This window comes from Filicampus tigris, chromosome 4 (assembly GCF_054856515.1).
Source record: "Filicampus tigris isolate MCC_2025a chromosome 4, RoL_Ftig_1.0, whole genome shotgun sequence".
NCBI lineage: Eukaryota > Metazoa > Chordata > Actinopteri > Syngnathiformes > Syngnathidae > Filicampus > Filicampus tigris.
In genome coordinates, this window is record NC_141220.1 from 1,702,947 (window position 1) to 1,722,100 (window position 19,154).

General features: G+C 41.3%; 1 protein-coding gene across 2 annotated transcripts in view; it reads right to left on the reverse strand.

The window, feature by feature from the left end:
• ano1b (anoctamin 1, calcium activated chloride channel b) overlaps nucleotides 1-19,154 on the reverse strand; it is a 76,308-nt gene that overhangs the window by 45,039 nt on the left and 12,115 nt on the right. For both annotated transcript variants that reach the window (XM_086028830.1, XM_086028829.1), the window contains exons 3-10: nucleotides 16,668-16,766; nucleotides 16,090-16,241; nucleotides 14,335-14,389; nucleotides 10,300-10,348; nucleotides 8,206-8,261; nucleotides 7,728-7,769; nucleotides 4,820-4,884; nucleotides 4,291-4,425 (exon numbers count right to left, since the gene is read on the reverse strand). In XM_086028830.1, the coding sequence (XP_085884956.1) occupies nucleotides 4,291-4,425; nucleotides 4,820-4,884; nucleotides 7,728-7,769; nucleotides 8,206-8,261; nucleotides 10,300-10,348; nucleotides 14,335-14,389; nucleotides 16,090-16,241; nucleotides 16,668-16,766 (653 nt within the window). The remainder of the gene's footprint in view (nucleotides 1-4,290; nucleotides 4,426-4,819; nucleotides 4,885-7,727; nucleotides 7,770-8,205; nucleotides 8,262-10,299; nucleotides 10,349-14,334; nucleotides 14,390-16,089; nucleotides 16,242-16,667; nucleotides 16,767-19,154) is intronic.

Sequence of the window (19,154 nt, forward strand, 5' to 3'; positions counted from 1 at the left end):
TCAAGCTCAAGCAATGTGCAGGATTTTTTTTGGTTTTGAGGAGGCTGATGATACCTTCAGCACTGTGGAATCTGAAGTAATGACCTATTTGAGAACAGTTGAAACGGGGATGGAGGTTCTCAAACAATTTCCCAAAATAAAGGAAATTTAACTGAAGAAAAATGCAGCTACTCCATCAAGTGCACCAGTGGAGAGACTTTTCAGCCTTGTAAGTCTGGTTCTTTCTCCAAAGAGGAACAGGCTGTCAGACCAAAGGTTTGAGAAATGCCTTCTCATGCGGTTCAACCACTGGTTCGAAGGCTAAAACTCAACGCAAACATTCATGCATGTCCTTGCTAGCAAGCATGTTTAGTTGTTAAAAAAAAAGCACATACCATATTGACCCGAATATAACCCTGATTATAAGACGACCCATTCTTTTTCAAGACTCAAGTTTGAAAAAAGTTTTTTTGAACACCAAATTAATTTTTATACAGAAAATAATTACAGTACATCTGAAACAAATGATTATAACAATATATTTGAGAGAGAAAAAGCATGTTATTTTGCCTCATTCAAATCTTAATATCTGAACATTTAAATGTGTAAACTAAAGTGCAATCACATTCGTAAATGAATGGCTTCTGGTTTTTGAAATGTAAATAAACCAATCTATTGTGATCAAACAACAAAATTGCAATAACTCCATTAACCATCAAAGTGAAGTCTAACTGTAACTGTAGTCTTGAAACAAATCTGAATAAGGAAAAACATTGCAATAAAATAATGCAAACTGGTTTAATTTGAGAGTAGCTGAGATCTGTCATGACAGAACATGACTCCTCACAAACATCCTCTGCCTCGCTGTGCTCAGTGTCACTGTCCTCAATCCCATCCTCTGGCTCCGCTGGTTCCTCCCATAGCACGTCATCCTTACTGCCGTCCAGGGCATTTGATATACAACATTTTTTAAACCCGTGGATGATGCTCTTTGGGGAAACTGCATCCCATGCGTGGAGGATCCACTCACAGAGCAAACGTACCGAAGGCTTCTGAAGCCTTCCTGTCGGTGTGAGTGCGTGATCACCAGACAGGAGCCACTCTATGTATTTCATTCACAGATTGTCTTTGAATGGTTTGTTGACCACAACATCCAACACTTGCAGCTGACTTGTCATTCCCCCGGGAATGATCACTAAGTCGCCATTCATCGCCTTCACTTGTTTTTTGACTGGATCTGACAAGTGTCCACGAAATGCATCCAAAATCAGCATTTTCCTCTTTTTTCTGAGTCCCCCACGCCGTCTGCCCCACACAACCTTGAGCCAGTCCACTACGAGCTCGGTCTCCATACAGTCCTTTTGCTGGGCATGTACAATAATGCCAGCTGGCATCGCCTCCTAAGGTACTGTCTTACGTTTTAAAACCACATACGGAGGGAGTTTGGTTCCGTCTGCGAGGCAGGCTAACATGACGGTAACTCGGCTCTTCTCATCTCCAGTGGATTTTATAATAACTGATTTCTCACCTTTCTTGTGCACAGTGACAGGTGTTGGCATGGCAAAAAACACAGGTAATGTCATAAAGTCATAGTCATAAAGTTTCACGATTCTGGGATGGTCCAGCTCCTTGTGTATTCTGTACTCTCGACAGCATTGCCAATCTGATCCAGTGGGTAGGAGTGCTTTTTCCTTAAGTTGATTACATATCGCTGAAAAGAGGGCAGGCGCTGGGCTAGATTTGTTCTTTGTCGCAGCGTTAGTCCGTTACGCCGCATCATTCTTTTACACCAGCCGAGACTTGCTTTGAAGTCAGCAGTGGGTATGTTTAGCTCTTTGGCTATTTCCACGGCCTTGAGCTGAATGACAGCTCTGCTGATGGGCATCCCGTTTTTTCGTTTCTCGTCCACGTACGCGCACACACTTCTGTCAAGTTCTTGGAAGCGGCCGTTCTGAGGACCACAGAAATCTTTTCTCTGACTGTGAGCATTTTTTAGGTGATCTTTTTGAGCTCCCCATCTCCGTACATTACACTCTGTGACATCATATTTCACAGCAGCTTTGCAATTGTTTGAAGACCCTGCCTCATTTATCACCATCACCTTGAAGTTTACATCATAACTTCTCCTCAGCTGCCGGTTAACCTGGCCGATCTTCGACCCACTTCTCTCCAGATTGTCACTACGTTTCTCCATTTTCTGTTATCTCTTCTATTATTTTCTTCTCTTTTCTTTCTCACCGCTATTTTTTAGTTTTCTTCTTTGTGACAGGGGTTTGCTTTGGCCTGGGGAGTCAAGTTCAGCATTCACTTCAATGATATCTGGTGCCATCAAGCGTTGCGATTGAGCATAATCTCTAGAACCCGAATATAAAACGATCCCCACTTTTTCAGTCTTATTTGAAAGCCAAAAACACCGTCTTGTATTTGGGTCAACACAGTATTTGTTATCTGTTTGATAAAAACATTGGTTGGTTCAGAGCACTGGAAATTTGCTGTGATTTTTTAAAACTTTTTTTTTTTTTTAATGCAAGTATACACGTGCAAATTTTGCACTTTGAACTTACTTTGCATAAATTGCTGACATGCAACTCTTAAATTGTGTTTAGGTAAAGAAATGCTCATAGAATTCTTTTTTGAGCAACTTTTATTTGTGTGTGCTTGTTTTAATACATATCATTTATGGTTGTCTTGTAGCAGATTATTTTTGGTGCTGAGTTTGGCCAGTTTGATTCTGAATGTTAATTCAGATTGATTTCTTTAATCTATTTTAGATTGATTTCTATTGTACACTGTTGGCAGTTTTCTTAGTTATGCTGTGAAGGACATTTTTAAGGGCTAAACACGGCATCTTTTATGATGCTAAAGTCACTTTCATTTTCTTATAAGTAATAATAGTATTACTTATGAGTAATAATATCATTTATTTAATAATATAATTCAGCATCTTTTGTGTTATATATGTGAGAAAACCTTGTAATATTTGCAGGTTTTTGTGATCTGACTGAAATAAATTACCATTTAAAGTTACTTTAGTTGAGTCAAGTTTGTGTCTGTTTAGACCACGGGTGTCAAACTCAAGGCCCGGGGGCCAGATCCGGCCTGCGACATCTTTTTATGTGGCCCGCGAAGGCAAATCATGTGTTTTGACTTGATGTGTTTCTTTGAAATTGTCTTTACTATTGTCATGTCATCTTCCAAACCGCTTATCCTATATAGGGTCGCGGGGAGTTGCTGGAGCCTATCCCAGCCGTCAATGGGCGAAGGCAGACTACACCCCGAACTGGTCGCCAGCCAGTCGCAGGGCACACATAGACACTGTCACTGAGCGGGAATCGATCCCACGCTGCCCGCACACAACTCAGGCGTGTGTACCACTACACTATCAGCGGACTTTGTCTTTACTATTAACACAACATATGAGATTTATATGAGCATTTGTTACAAATCCCTCCTTTAAAATACATTGGAAAAACAGTTGAACAAAGTATTTACTGGCTTCTGATTTCAAAACTAGTTATCTGTCAATTTGTTGGGTATACGTGATAATATAAGGCGACATACATTTGTATGGGTTCACAGTCGTAACGGCCCTCCAAGGGAAACCACAACTATTATGTGGCCCGCAGCAAAAATGAGTTTGACACCACTGGTTTAGACCATTATGTTGAGCAGTTTAGTGGTCATGTCATGTCATGTCATCTTCCAAACCGCTTATCCTATACAGGGTCGCAGGGAATTGCTGGAGCCTATCCCAGCCGTCAATGGGCGAAGGCAGACTACACCCCGAACTGGTCGCCAGCCAGTTGCAGGGCACACATAGACACTGTCACTGAGCGGGAATCGATCCCACGCTGCCCGCACACAACTCAGGCGTGTGTACCACTACACTATCAGTGGACCTCAGTTCAGTGGTGTGAATGCAAATTAATAGAAACTATAAAGTTTATCAAAAGTGTATTGTTACATCCATTATTATTAAATTATGCCGTAAAGACAATAAATTGTAGCGTGAAGACATTTTCTTTTTTTAAAGTAACTAAAAGTTACTTTTAACAGTAACGCATTACTTTATGGTAAAAGTAATCAACAGAGTAATTGAGTTACTTTTTGAATTAAGTAAATAGTAACTGTAACTAGTTGCTATTTTTCAGTAATTAGCACAACACTGATGTGTACGTGTAGGTACATGTTTGCGTGTATGTCTGGGGGGGTGTGCGCGTGCATGTGTGTGTGTGTGTGCCTGTGTGCGTGTGTGTGTGTGTGTACAGTATTTGATTATTTTTTTACTTATTCTACTGTAATGAGGTTTACCTTGGTATATTGTCATCAACTGTTGCACATCCATACAGAAAGACTATGACTCCCACCAGAGAAGCAGGTATAAGCATCTGGGTGTACAGTCCCAACCAGGCAAAGTACAGTCCAATCTTCTCTCCAAAGTATTTCCTGACCAAAATGACAGACAAAATGAAATTTACTACCAGGAAGGGTAATATGTGGACCTAGTATATTTATATGCACACATTAACTGGCTTCAACAATTTAATTCTCTGCATCATTCACACTTCTTTTCTGATGCTGAATGAACCAGAATCTAGATGGATGGATGGATGCATGGATGGATGGATACATGGATAGATGGATAGATGGATATATGGATAGATAGATAGATAGATAGATAGATAGATAGATAGATAGATAGATAGATAGATAGATAGATAGATAGACAGATAGATAGATAGATAGATAGATAGATAGATAGATAGATAGATAGATAGATAGATAGATAGATAGATAGATAGATAGATAGATAGATAGATAGATAGATAGATTGATTTACCTCACAAGTCCGATGGGCTGGTACTTGTAGAAGACACTGTAGTTTGCCCACTCCTCATACAATAGCTGAGAAATAGATCACTGTTCTTTATATCCCAGCATGTCAATGTATGGGTCATTCGACAGAACTCGTGCAAAGTCAGTATATAATGTATACTGCAAAACCTGCTCTTCCAGCTTTGGCTGGGAGATGACAACAGAGCTGCTACTGAGTGCCCTTAATATTTTAATATTGCTGATGTGAGTTACATAAAAGTGTGTTATTGCGCTTTTTGGTTTTTTTCCACCTCCAAACATGCATCACATTTGGATGACGCAGGAGCCGTGCGACCGTTGTTGGCCGGGGTTGCCAAATAATGTCTTTTTACACCTAATTAAGGCTCTAAAGAGAATCTGTAGAGAAAACCTGGAGCTCTTGAACAAAAATCAACTGCCATTCAAAAACCGTTCATTGGCCCCACAATGACTTTGTTCATACAAACGTTCATGAACTTCCGTTCATTGAACTTCCGTTCATTGAACTTACGTTCATTGAACTTCCGTTTATTGAACTTCCGTTCATTGAACTTGCGTTCATTGAACTCGGTCAGGTGCAACACTGTCGTTTTTCAATATTTTGATTGATTCATTTCTAACAGACAATAGTGATTTTAGGTCGTTTAATTACCTGACATGTTTCGGCGTGTTACTTCCGCGTTCATCAGAGTGTCACTGGTGTACAGTAGTTGTGACATGTCTTTATCAGCTGATGTTCCATGAGGGCGTGATTTACCTGTCAAAATTGACAGGCAAGTCACGCCCCCCGCTGTCCGTTCACCCTTCCAGGATGCTGCTCCAGGTAGTAGAAAGATAAAAGCTCCCTCAACCCTGTTGATGGTCCTCATGCCTCGCTTGCAGATCTCAATGGCCTCCCTAATCCAGTGCTGATGTTTGTTTTCTTCAGTGCGGATGAGTCTGGCATTCTCCCAGTCCATGATGTGGTTTTCGCTTTAACAGGGTCGGTGATGGCTGATTTTTACTGTTCCTGTTGTGCTTGTTCTTTTATTGCTCTTGTTTGTCTTGTTGCTATCTCCTTCTCACACTCCTTCTTGTGTTCTTTTTTTCTTGTAATAAAACTCCTTCCTGTCTCCCCAATCTATGATTTATTGCATGACTTCATATATTTCATATATGGAATTGCATTTATTTTCTGGGTGTATTTTGTCCTTTGGATGAACCAAAATCTGGCGGAGAGTTGTGTGTGGTTTGATGGATGTGTTAATGTTGTATTTTCTCATTGCCCTTTGGATACGTTCCATAATCCGTCTCACGCACGGCAACGTTACCATTCTTCTGTGTTCTTGTTTGTTTGTTTTTTCCTTCCCCCCTGTTGTGTTATTTTTGTTCTTGACCTGTCCTGCGCCTTTTGTTCTTGCCCACTGTGGATACTGACACCTTTTTAGTGTGCCGGTATGTTGTATGTGATTTTCCTCCTGTCAATTTATAGGTCGTGGCGTGTTCAGATGTCCAAAGGAGGTATTGATCAGTGTGTGTGGGTTTCCTGTGTACTTTTATTTCAATGTCCCCGTTGTCTGTGTGATGTATGTTTAAGTCCAGAAAAGCTATGGATTGGTCCATTTCTTCTTTGTACGTGAATTTGATGCTGCCTGTGGTCTCTATGGATCTGTAAGGTGTTGCGTATGTCCAGGTAAGTCACGCCTCATGGAACATCAGCTGACAAAGATGTGTCCCAACTACACCAGTGACACTATGATGAAGGCTGAAGTAACACGGCGAAACATGTTAGGTAATTAAACGACCTAAAATCACTATTGTCTGTTATAAATGAATCAATCAAAATATAGAAGACAAAATTAATTTAATATAACTACTGTCGTGTTTCATTTGATTGTTTTATACTTATGTTTTTTCTTACAAATTATTACCGTCACATGCCTTTATTCCTGTGTTAACGCAGGTCATTGAGGGACTTAAATGTTTTGGTGCAAATTTGGGGTAAGCTGCTGCCGTAGAAACAGAACTTGTAAAGAAAGGACTCACGGACATTAATACAATGAAAGCATATGGATGTAATGGTAAACATTTAGGTAAAATTTTATATTTTTAAAAAAACAAAAGAGCTATGGAAACATTTTCAAAAATTGTGTAAAACTAGTGTATAATTTCATAAAGTGAAATTAAGGGAATAGATTCCAATAAGGAACTGCAACCTGCCGATTGAAAGCGCTCACTAAATTGTGATTTTATTTAAAGTGATGATTATTATGTTGGTTTTCATAATTCATAATTTCAGCTTATCACTTTATATTTTACATTCGGGTTGTTTTCCATCCATCCATTATCGATACTGCTTATCCTCACAAGGGTCGCGGGGCGTGCTGGAGCCTATCCCAGCTGTCTTTGGGCAGTAGGCGGGGGACACCCTGAATTGGTTGCCAGCCAATCGCAGGGCACACAAAGACAAACATCCGCACTCACAATCACACCTAGGGGCAATTTAGAGAGTCCAATCAACTTACCATGCATATTTTTGGAATGTGGGAGGAAACCGGAGTACCCGGAGAAAACCCACGCAGGGGAGAACATACAAACTCCACACAGGGAGGTCGGAGCCGGGATCGAACCCACGACCTCTGAACTGTGAGGCGGACGTGCTAACCAGTCGTCCACCGTGCCGCTCAGGTTGTTTTTTCAGAATTAATTTAAAATAGTTATTGAACAGTCATTTACATTTGTTCATAATATTTAACATACCTAGGTATGTTCATTGATTCCCAGTGTCACATCTTGTATTTTGGCACAAAATCTCGGGGTGTTTGCATGTGTGCGTGCGTGTGTGTTTGTGTGCGTGTGTGGGTGTGGGTGTGGGTGTGTGTCTGTGTGTTGTACTCATTCAAAGGAATACATACCTTTCTGTCATTTGGCTCTGCACTCTCCTCATCAATATCTCCCTATAGACAGAAATATAAATACCATAAACACACACCTGCGACTTGGAGTGCAATCGTTTTTGATATTTGCAAGATTTGATGAGACTTTAAAACTGCTGCAAATGTCTGTGTCCAGAAACCTCGTAACCCTACAATTCAAAATTGGTCGATCTCTTGCACTGAAACGTTTTTAATAATCCCTGAAATATTGGTGAATTCTAGAAAATCGTGAAAATGTTTGGATTTGACATTTCATTTACCCTTGCAAGGTCAAATATCAGTCATTAATACCAACTCACTAAATAAGTAATTTACACACATACAGGACAACAGTCTCAAAATTTCTGAAGATGTTTGAGAATTGTAATAACTTTTAGACATGTCAGTATTCGTTGAATATCAATTACATACATGCTTGGACCCATTTGATGATGTGTTCTGTTGCTTTGCTACTCACATCGTGGAGAGGATAAGCAGCTGTATAGACACCACTACCGAGGAGACTAGTGATACCTGCCCAGGAAAAATGCCATTATTATTATTAATAATAATGGGGAAATAATAATACTCCCCTGATATGCTTTGCTGACTCAGTTACCTAACAGTGGGGCTGATTTACATAATAACAGCCCTCCCACATTGAGTTTCCTCACCCATGGCTTAATCAATAGGCTGGGTGAAGATCCAGAGTCACTTTCAAGTCACAGTAGTGCACATTGCACTGAAATTTTTATAATGCAGAGACAACCACATCCCCAGCAGGTGCCCTAGTATCATGTCGGAGCCAGAGGGCGGGCAGACCTGGGTTGAGTTTTATTCATCAACAAGAAATTAATTCACAAATGTATCCAGACATTTTGCTGAGAACATAAAACCATCTATCTTCAAGTTGAAGCTCAACTGATCATAGGAGATGCAACACAACAATGACCCAAAGGACAGAAGTAAATCACGAACCGAATGGCTTCAACAGAAGAAAACACACCTTATGGAGTGGCCCAGTCAGAGTCCTGGCCTCAACCCAAAACGCAAATGAATTGCTGTGGCTGGACCTCTAGAGAGAGATTCAAAATAGACATGCCAGGGATATTGCTGAGCTGAAACCTTTTTATAAAGAGGTATGGACCAAAATTCTTCCTAACCGTTATACAGATCTGATCTGCAACTCCAGGAAATGTTTGGCCAATATTATTTTTGTCAGAGGAGGCTCAATCAGTTATGAAATCCAAAGGATCACACATATCCACCCTACATTGTGATGTTTAAATGTGGTGTTCAGTAAGAATATGGAAACGTAACCTAAACTTTTATTGTTTGTGTGTTATTAGTTGTCTATTGTTGTGATTTAGATAAAGAACAGGTCACAGTTCATGATTATGACATTTCCCGTTTATTTCGAAATCCAAGTACTGCAATTGGAAAAAGGTTCACATACTTTTCTTAAAGGGGAAGTCAATCCAAAAAGTGTCTTTACAATAATGTGTTCTATGCGCCTTCACTAGTTTAAACACGTCATTCTGATTACTCTTTCGTTTGTGGATTATGAGTTAAGCAGTAAGATCCACCTGTTTTTAGCCATCTCAGGGGGCGGCAGTTTTGCCATTTTATGTTGACTGAAAATGACATCACAGTTGCTCAGGGCCAATGACCAATCGTGGCTCACCTGTTTTCTGAAACCGAGCCATGATTTGTCGTTACCTGGGCCTGAGCAACTGTGATGTCATTTTCAGTAGACAACAAGTGACAAATGGCCACCCTACGAGATAGACAAAAATGGGTGGATCTTACTGCTTTACTCATATTCCAAAAACGCAATATTGATCAGAATGTCATGTTTAGACTAGTGGGGCTGTATAGGAGATTTTCTTGCAAAGAAAATTCTTGGTTTGACTTCCTGTTTAAGATAAGATCATGGCTGTGGATGAAAGGCCGGTCTGCTTCCTCGGTTCCCAAAATGCACAAACCACCTCCCAACCTACAATCAGTATGCTCAGTTATACACACTGTCTTTCTCACTGTGTGGCCCTTAAACAGCTTGCAAATTGACCACTATTTACTTGTTTTTAGAAAAAAGATCATCCTAAAACTTGCCCTAAATTCCAGAAACCAATATCCTGTCCTACATCTAGTCACATGAGACCTCTTCATATTTTGAGATCTCAGTAAACAGAGAGTTTGAAGGAATCTAAAAAGAAAAAAAAAATCTAAAAAAAGAACTTGTGTGATCTGGCTCTCTGCATGGTGTGCAAGATAAAAACAAACTACGGAGTTTTAACTGAATTTCTTTTTAGAGGAAAACACAAATGAATCTGCGTAATATCAGCAAAGGAGTGTAAGTCAGCCTGTAATACTGTGTAATTTTGCGTAAGCTATCAAGGGCATGATGAAGGCTATGAATATTCTGAAAGCCTATGTTTACATTGAATTGGACAGCATTTAATGACAAGACAATACTGTATTTAAATGCTGGATTGTTATGATTAAAGCAGTATTAGTAGGCTGTATTGTAGTTTGTTTTCTGAATAGTTTCTTTTAAAAGGGTCAGACTTACCCATGTTGTACTTGGCCTTGCATTTAGTCCTTTTGAGTATTTCATAAACCTAAAACAAATGCAATATGATTAGTGCATTGCTATAGAAACATTTACGAAGTGTGTATATAGTCCAAAACAGACAGCAATGATAAGTCATTCATTGGTTAGTTTCAGCTCAGCCCAGATGCTACCTCAGAGTTTTGCTACCTTCACCAAGAAGTTAGACACAATTTTGATTAAACCTGTGTTTGTATGAATGTATATTATTATCATTCTAATTACTTTGTTAAAGTTTAGAAAATCATCTTAAATCATCTTAGATTTTTTTTTTCTGAACCAAACAAATTTAAGAATATCATCCTCATGATCATCATTATTCTCTTTGTCTTATCTGAGGTTGGGTCGCAGGGCCAGCAGTTTAATCCGGGAAGCCTAGACTTTCCTCTCCCAAGCCACTTCGCCCAGCTCCTTCTGGGAGATTGTAACAAATGTACTGGGTCCTTTAGTTAGGTGTCACTAACTAGTGATGTCATAGGCTGGCGCCGATGTGACTTGCCGCCAGTTGGTAGCCAGACTTCGGAGGAGATGGACGTATGTTTGTGGTCCCACTGTTTTTGCTGGTCAACCATTTTTGTGACGCAAGGTGAAGTGCGGATGAATCTGCTTTGTCATGTGTGATATAGCGGACCTGCTACCGGGCTTGTTTTTTTGTGTGTGTAAATAATAAACGACGGGTTTTTTTTATATCCCAGCATTGGCGTGGATGTGTACTTTTTTTTGCCTCGTCTTTTCCTCTTCACCGCACTAACCTGAAACGTTACAAGATCCTGAGGTGTTCCCAAGCCAGCCAGGAGACACACGTCTCTCCAGCCTGTCCTCGGGGCCTCCGCCAAGTGGAACATGCACGGAACACCTCACCAGGGAGGCGTCCAGATGCCATCCTAACAAGATTCCAGAGCCACCTCATCTGGCTCCTCTCAATGCGGAGGAGCAGCGACTCTAATCTTGTGCCGTATGACCAAGCTTCTCACCTTATCTCTAAGTGAGAGCCCGGACATTCTGGGGAGGAAACTTATTACGGCCGCTAAAATCTGGGATCTTATTCTTTCAGTGATGATCCACAGCTCGCGATCATAGGTGAGGCTAAGGACATAGATTGACTGGAATATCGAGAGCTTCGCTTTTCAGCTCAGCTCCTTCTTCACCACAATAGACTGATACAGAGTCTGCATCACAGCAGACACTGCACCGATCCACCTGTCGATCTCCCGCTCCATCCTCCCCTCAATCATTGAACAAGAGCCCAATATACTTGAAATCCTCCACTTGGGGCAGGATCTCATACCCGTCACTACACCCTTTTCCGACTGAGAACCATGCTCTCAATTTTGGAGGTGCTTATTATTATTATTGATTATTATCACAACCCCTTCACAATCGCAATTGTCAGTGAGAGCTGAAGATCATGGCTTGAAGAAGCCAACATTACCACATAGAAAAGCAGAGATGTAAGACTGCATGCCCCCAACACCTCAGCTGTGCCAAGAAATTCTGTCCATAAAGGTTAAGTGCAGAATTGATGACAAAAGGCAGCCTTGGCAGAGTCCAACCCTCACTGCTTATTATTATTATTGCTTATTATCACAACCCCTTCACAATCGCAATTGGCAGTGAGAGCTGAAGATCATGGCTTGAAGAAGCCAACATTACCACATCAAAAAGCAGAGATGTAAGACTGCATGCCCCCAACACCTCAGCTGTGCCAAGAAATTCTGTCCATAAAGGTTAAGAACAGAATTGATGACAAAAGGCAGCCTTGGCAGAGTCCAACCCTCACTGGAAACACATCTGACTTACTGCCGGAAATCTGGACCAAATTCCGACATCGGTCGTAAAGGGATCAAACAGCCAGAGCTGGGCAGTCCGTCCCGGGGGCAGAACGGTCCGTCCCTCCATCCCGGACGGACGCCCATTTTTGGTGGATTTTAATCCGGCCCACTAATTGTCCCTCTTGCGTGTGACGTGGTCGCGGGGTGGCCAAAGTTAATCTCAAATGGGCAAATGACAAAAATTGCCTCGGAACACTTCAAACGCGCCACTAGTTACCTAACTGCACAGGAGATTTTTCAACAGGAGATACAGCGCGAGTTCTACTAGTACGACAAGTGACGAGTCCCAGTAGCGCGAGCAGCGTCAGAGCCAGCCAAAAAGGCCTGATAGGGCTCCTTCTTCAGTTTAAAGGCATCCTTTCCCACCAGTGTCCACCAGCGGGTTCGGGCATTGTGGCCACAACAGGCACCAATCACCAACGGCCACGGCTCATGGAGCCACTGAACATGGTCCACTCGGACTTAATGTTCCCTGCCTCCCTCTGGATGTGGGGCAAAGCTCTGCTGGAGGTGGGAGTTGAAACTTCTTCTGACAGAGGATTCTGCCAGACGTTCCCAGCAAACCTTCAAAATAGGTTTGGGTCTGCCAAGTCGGACTGGCATCTTCCCCCACCAACGGAGCCACCACACCACCAGGTGGTAATCAGTTGACAGCTTTGCCCATCTCTTCACCCGAGTGTCCAAAATATGTGGCCGCAAATCCGATGACACGACCACAAAGTCCATCATCGAACGGCGGCCTAGGTGTCCTGGTGCCAAGTGCACATATGGACATCCTTGGACCTTGAACATGGTGTTTATTATGGAAAATACATGAAGAGCACAGAGGTCCAGGAACAGAACACCACTACTTGGGTTGTGATTGGGTGGGAGCATTCCTCCCAATCTCCCCTACCAGATCTTACTGTCATTCCTTACGTGAGCACTGAAGTCCCCCAGCAGAATGAGCGAGTCCACAGAAGTAGGGCTCACTAGCACACGATCCAAGGTCTCCAAAAAGGGTAAATACTCTGAGCTTCTGTTTGGCAAATAGGCACAAACAACAGTCAGGAGCCATCCCCCCACCCAAAGGCAGAAGGAGTTCTACTCTCTCGTCCACTGAGATGAACCCAAACGTACAGCCACCAAGCCAGGGGGCAATAAGTATCCCCGCACATACTCTGCGCTTCTCACTGTGGGAAACTCCAAAATGGAAGAGAGTTCAACCCATCTCAAGAGGACTGATACCAGAGTCCAAGCTGTGTGTGGAGGCGTGACCGACTATGCGTAGTTGGAACCTTTCTGCCTTGCTCACCAGCTTGAGCTCCTTCCCGGCCAGAGCGGTAACATTCCATATCCCTAGAGCTAGCTTCTGAAGCCAGAGATCGGACTGCCAAGGTTCCTGCCTTCGGCTGCCTTCCAGCTCACAGATCACCCGACCCCCTTGGGCCCTCACACAAGAGCCCATGGGAAGGGGGAGCCACATTTTTCTTTCAGGTCGGGCCCCAAGGATGCAGGTCCGGCCACCAGGCACTCGCCAAAGAGCTCCACCTCTCAGGCTTAGCTCCAGAGGGGGTTCCCTGTGTTTCTGTTCATCATAGGGGTCATTGGGCTGTGCTTTGTCTGGTCCCTCACCAAGGATGTGTTTGGTATGCAAGACCCTGCCAGGGGCATAAATCCGTAGATAACTTTTACTCCCTCGGATCATTGGGACACACAAATCCCTCCATCACGATAAGGTGACAGCTCACAGAGAATTAAAATAAAATAAAATTAAATTTAAGAGTATTGTTCCAAATTAATTGGTGGATCAGGCCTGATTTGAAACTGAGCGTTTAAAATCCAACACACAGCATGTTAACAGTGCCACTTTTGACAAAATTATATGAATTATACTGTATCTCAAACCATAAGTTGCCCATTTTAACCCATTTCCCTATGCCACATACAGGTACTTGCATTCAATTAACTGAATCCCGGTCCCACTACATAAAGCAATTTGACACTGTGTGCAAGGAACATACAATCATTGACCATTTCAAAGTACACAAGCAAAGTGAAACAAAGCAACATTGACCATTTCTGAGTACAAACAAAGCAAAGCAAAGTGGGATAACATATTGTCTATCTCTTGGAAGTTTTCTGTATTTGTGAATAATTAATGACAGACCTCAGTTTGACTTACTATTGAGCTCCTGGTTTTACTGTCAAAAAAAGAATCCTTGTCTGAAAGGTCAAACCTGTTGACACACAGAAGCACACAAAAATGTTAATATTTCACCACAAAAGGACAAGGCAAGGAATGTCACTGTTGGCTGTGCTAAAAGTCACTACAAGCTAAATACGATCAGAATTGAGTAATTTTAAGTCACTAGCCACTTTTTTTTAAAAACAGTTAATTTTGTTGTCAAGACCACACCAACCGAGACCAATACATTGTCGAGACTAGAGGGCATCAAGATTGAGACAACAAGACTGTATATATCAAAGAAAAAAATCCCCCCTGGCGAAAAAAAAAAAAAACGGAACAAAATGACCAGTATCTTTTTTTTCATTACGTATGCAACAAAAACAAATTCTGCTATGCTGTTTTTGAAATACTACAATGAAACAAAAACTTCAAATATAAGCAAAGTTGTTCTTCTACAAATTATGCAATAATATTCTCTAAAACTGAATCATCCTGACAAGCAATGATAAATGTCAGGCCTGGTCTCGACTGTTCTTGATAAAAAACCCTGAGTCTGCTCAGTCTGTAACCAAGACAAGCGTTGAAGGGCCGAAATTTGACCCAAGCGTTCTATGTTGACAACTGCCTTTGTGGCAAGCCTGATCCTGCATATGCCAAGGCTGTTGGGGATGGACTACGAAACCTCCTCGCCAAAGGTGGATTTGAGATTAGACAGTGGGCGAGCAATCTGCATTTAGTCATTGAACACTTGCCCACGATGTGAGATCTGTCAGTAGCGAACTGTGGTTGTCCCGTGATAGTGCTGGATGAGCTCACGCTGGGACTGCAGTGGAACTTTCTTGATGACACCATGGGTTACCGACACTGCTCACCAGAGCCTCTTCAGCCCACACTGAAAAACCTATACAAAACTCTGGCAAGCCAAGATGATCCATTGGGCTTCATAACCTCATTCACAACTAGAGCCAAGGCTCTTATCCAAGATCACTGAAAGCATGATCTGAAAGAGCAGTGGTTTGCCTGGGTTAACTAGCTTTCCAACCTCCTTCAAGTGCAGTTTCCCAGAGCCTACACACCACCAAGTTCTGATACCTCCACAGCTACACAGCGTTAATGTACGGGCTTCTTTGCACTCGGGTACGATCCACTGAGTCTGAAAGGTGGGGCGCTAGTTCATTCTTTTCGATTCGTTAATTCCTAATTCGTTATTGGGATTCACCCACCTTATTAATTATTAATTTTCATGAACTGTTATATTTACTATTGCACTGTACGTCTGGAATGTATGATGGCTATCTGATTCATTTCTCTCTGACATTGTTCAGTCTGCCACCTGGTCGCAACTGCGTGCATAAGGATGACAAATTAAAACATCTGTCCATCAATTCAAGCTTCTGCTGTTGTTCTTACTACTTATATTTAACTGCAGGTGACAATGCAGGTGAAAAATGATGATAGGCACAATAGTAAACAGTGAGATGATAGACACTTTACTATCACGATACACTGTATATTGACATATATCTATTGAAGATATATCATCATAATCATCATATGAAGTGTCTATCGTCTTCGCGATATATGTCGTCATATCGCCCAGCTCTACAACAAACACAAAGGATCAGACGAGTCAAGATAGGCCAAAGAACTAACAGGGCAATGCATTAAACCAGAAGTTCACTTAATTGTTATTCCTACATAAATATATTAAGCTGAAAGAGCATTGTGTAAACAAAATTGTGTACTTACAAGTGTTGCTTTTCCCTGGAAAAAGTGTGTGACAGGTGTTTGATGTTCTTTGGTTGGGGTTCCTCAATATGAGGGTGAAGAGGCTCAAGAACTTTACTGACGAGTAAATTAAGCTTCTCTATAACACCACTTGACTTCTTCACTTCATATACCTACAAACAAGAATCCATTTGAACATACGTGCATGTGCTTACACAAACACGCTCACCCCCACACGCATGCACACACAGGCAGACTAAAAAAATAAAACCAACACATTTCAATTCAATCTATCCATACAGTTAGGAATGTCCTACACTCATTACCATGTTCAGAGCAAAGTTATTTTAGTTCATGAAAATGAACATAATGAATGAAAATAAAACTAAAGTTGACTGGTTAATGAAATTTTAAAAAACTGTGAGTGCTTTTACAATGAACAATAACTAACTGAAACTAAATTGTATGTTTATAAAACTAACGCAAACCTAACTAGAATTACAGTGAAAATGTCCCTTGGTGTCATCTTTGTCACTATACATAACCACTATCTGTGTATATGAATCACAAGTTCACTGTAAAGTGTCAATGATCCTTACCCTTTTGGTGGGCATCTTTAGCTTCATGAACTCTGCTTCTCGACAGAGAACATTCCATGGAGCATGAATTTTCACAAAGCCCACACCTAGAATCTTGGACTGTGGTGAACAAGACACAAGCAATAATGTTATTTCACCAGTGTGCCAACAGTGAAACCATGCAAAATAAGTGCACAACACTAAATGTAAGGAGAAAAATCCCACGTTTGTGGCATTGGGGTGTCTTGAGGGGCATTGGTGTGGGGCTGAGTACACAGGACACCTCTCTTCTTTGTGTGTGAGGTAGATGGAGAATGGCCACGCTTGGATGTGGATAAGTTTGACAAGGGTGCACCTTTTGAACATGTGGATTGCTGCACAAAGGCGGATTTCTTGATAAGTGCAAACTGTATCAATGTTTCAGTCCTTTTCACACATGCAATGCACAAATAAAATTAGGCTTGTAACATGTTCTGTCTTGCTTTTTCTCTCCTGGCATTGTATAGTGTTTTTAGTGTTGCAGGGCCCTGGATTGCTATTTTCGCTGCTCAACAGTGAAATGACCCTCATTGAAGCATGAAGAACCCAAACTGTTTGATTTGTCCAGTCTGTTTCTGCTCTATCTCCTGTTTGCTTAGAACAGCGGGAGATGAAGTAGATGTGTGTTATAAGCCATTCATTATCAATGGCTCTGTTTTCTCTTATGGGAGATGGAAAAGCAATCACAATTCTGCATAATACAAGTGCAAATCAATCCCTTCTGTTGAACGGTATTTTCCCTTCTCTAGCAGGCCTACTTGTGGTTCTGGTGCGTTAATGTGTTGGGTTAGAATAATTTCTTTTTCGTGGCCCAATGCACAATGCCTACATTTGCTCACCCTCATAAATTGTCCTGTGAATGACTACCTATGCATTAAAAAAAGAAGTCAACAAAGACTGTCAGTCATCCGTAAACTCAAACGACTTTACGTTGCATCCCACCTTCTGTTACTACTGTATCAAAGTATTGTTCAACCCACCCTCCTGTACTGCTACACTTTACCATGCTCTCTGTCACCAACCGCACCAAACTTACACGCATCCAAACACAGCAGCTAAAATTATCGGCCTACCCACACTGAACCTCTCAGATTTAAACAACAGGTCCATCATTCGAATGACAAAGTCAATAGTCCAGGACACCACTTACCCACTACACCGATATATCATTCCCCTACCGTCAGGGCGTAGATACAGGTCCATAAAATGCAGGAGGGCTCGCCTGGGGAAAAGCCTACAGGCATTTCCGCTCTAAATAACAGACCCCGCTGACTCACCTGACCAGGCTGCAATGCAGTGACACTGTTGTGTTAATAACTGTCGTGTTTGTGTGGGTATGTGTACTTTTCCGTGATGTATACCGGTAATGTTTGTGTTTTTTTTTGTGTACAGTCTCTGGAAACGAATTTCCCCACGGGGACCAATAAATCTAAATCTAAAAATCAAAAAATGTATTTTATCAATGATCTGGCCGTGACTTTTTATGACTCCTAAAGTTATTGATGAACCTGTGTGTGATTCTTTACTGCTTTTGTCAATTGTTGTTAGCATTATGTGTCTCCCGCTAGTGTGGTGATGTGTAAAAAGTCAGTATAAGTTGTGACTGAGGGTGGATTCATCCTGACCTAAGTGAAGTAGTATTTATGCATTTTAGTAGGCAGGGTAAGATGCAGTACATATGAGCAGGGTTGGGAGGGTTACTAAGAAATGTAGTTAGTAACGTAATCCAATTACTATAATATTAAAGTAAATCACTCCAATACCAAATATGTTGAAAGATTTAACCAGACTAAAAAAATATCTATATGATATTTATTTTTGGGAGGTTATATTTTTATAGCTGTTTAATACAGTATCCATGGTTTTGGAATGCTGGAGGAAGCATTGCAGGAGTACCCGCAATTCAAATCCAAAGCACAAGAACTAAGACAGGCTTAATTGTGCACCGTGCTGCAGATGCATAGATAGATAGATAGATAGATAGATAGATAGATAGATAGATAGATAGATAGATAGATAGATAGATAGATAGATAGATAGATAGATAGATAGATAGATAGATAGATAGATAGATAGATAGATAGATAGATAGATAGATAGATAGATAGATAGATAGATAGATAGATAACTTCATCTGGTGAGGTAAAATAGGTTTGCTAGCTTCATTAATTTTTTCAAAACCCTCCACATGATCAGTGTTTGATATAACTTGTGAAAGCTAAAATAGAGAAGTTCACTATTACTCACACACACCGCACACGAACACACACACCCCTCAAGCACACACACACACACACACCCATGCACGGACACACCCATTCACACACAGATGCCCGCACGCACATATTCTGTGATTAACATGTGACGTCATGGTGTAAAAAAATATTCCCACCCAACCAGCAAAAATTGGTTGAAAATACATAGAAAAGACGTCACTTGTATCCGTTCAAAAAAACGTCCGAACTTGGT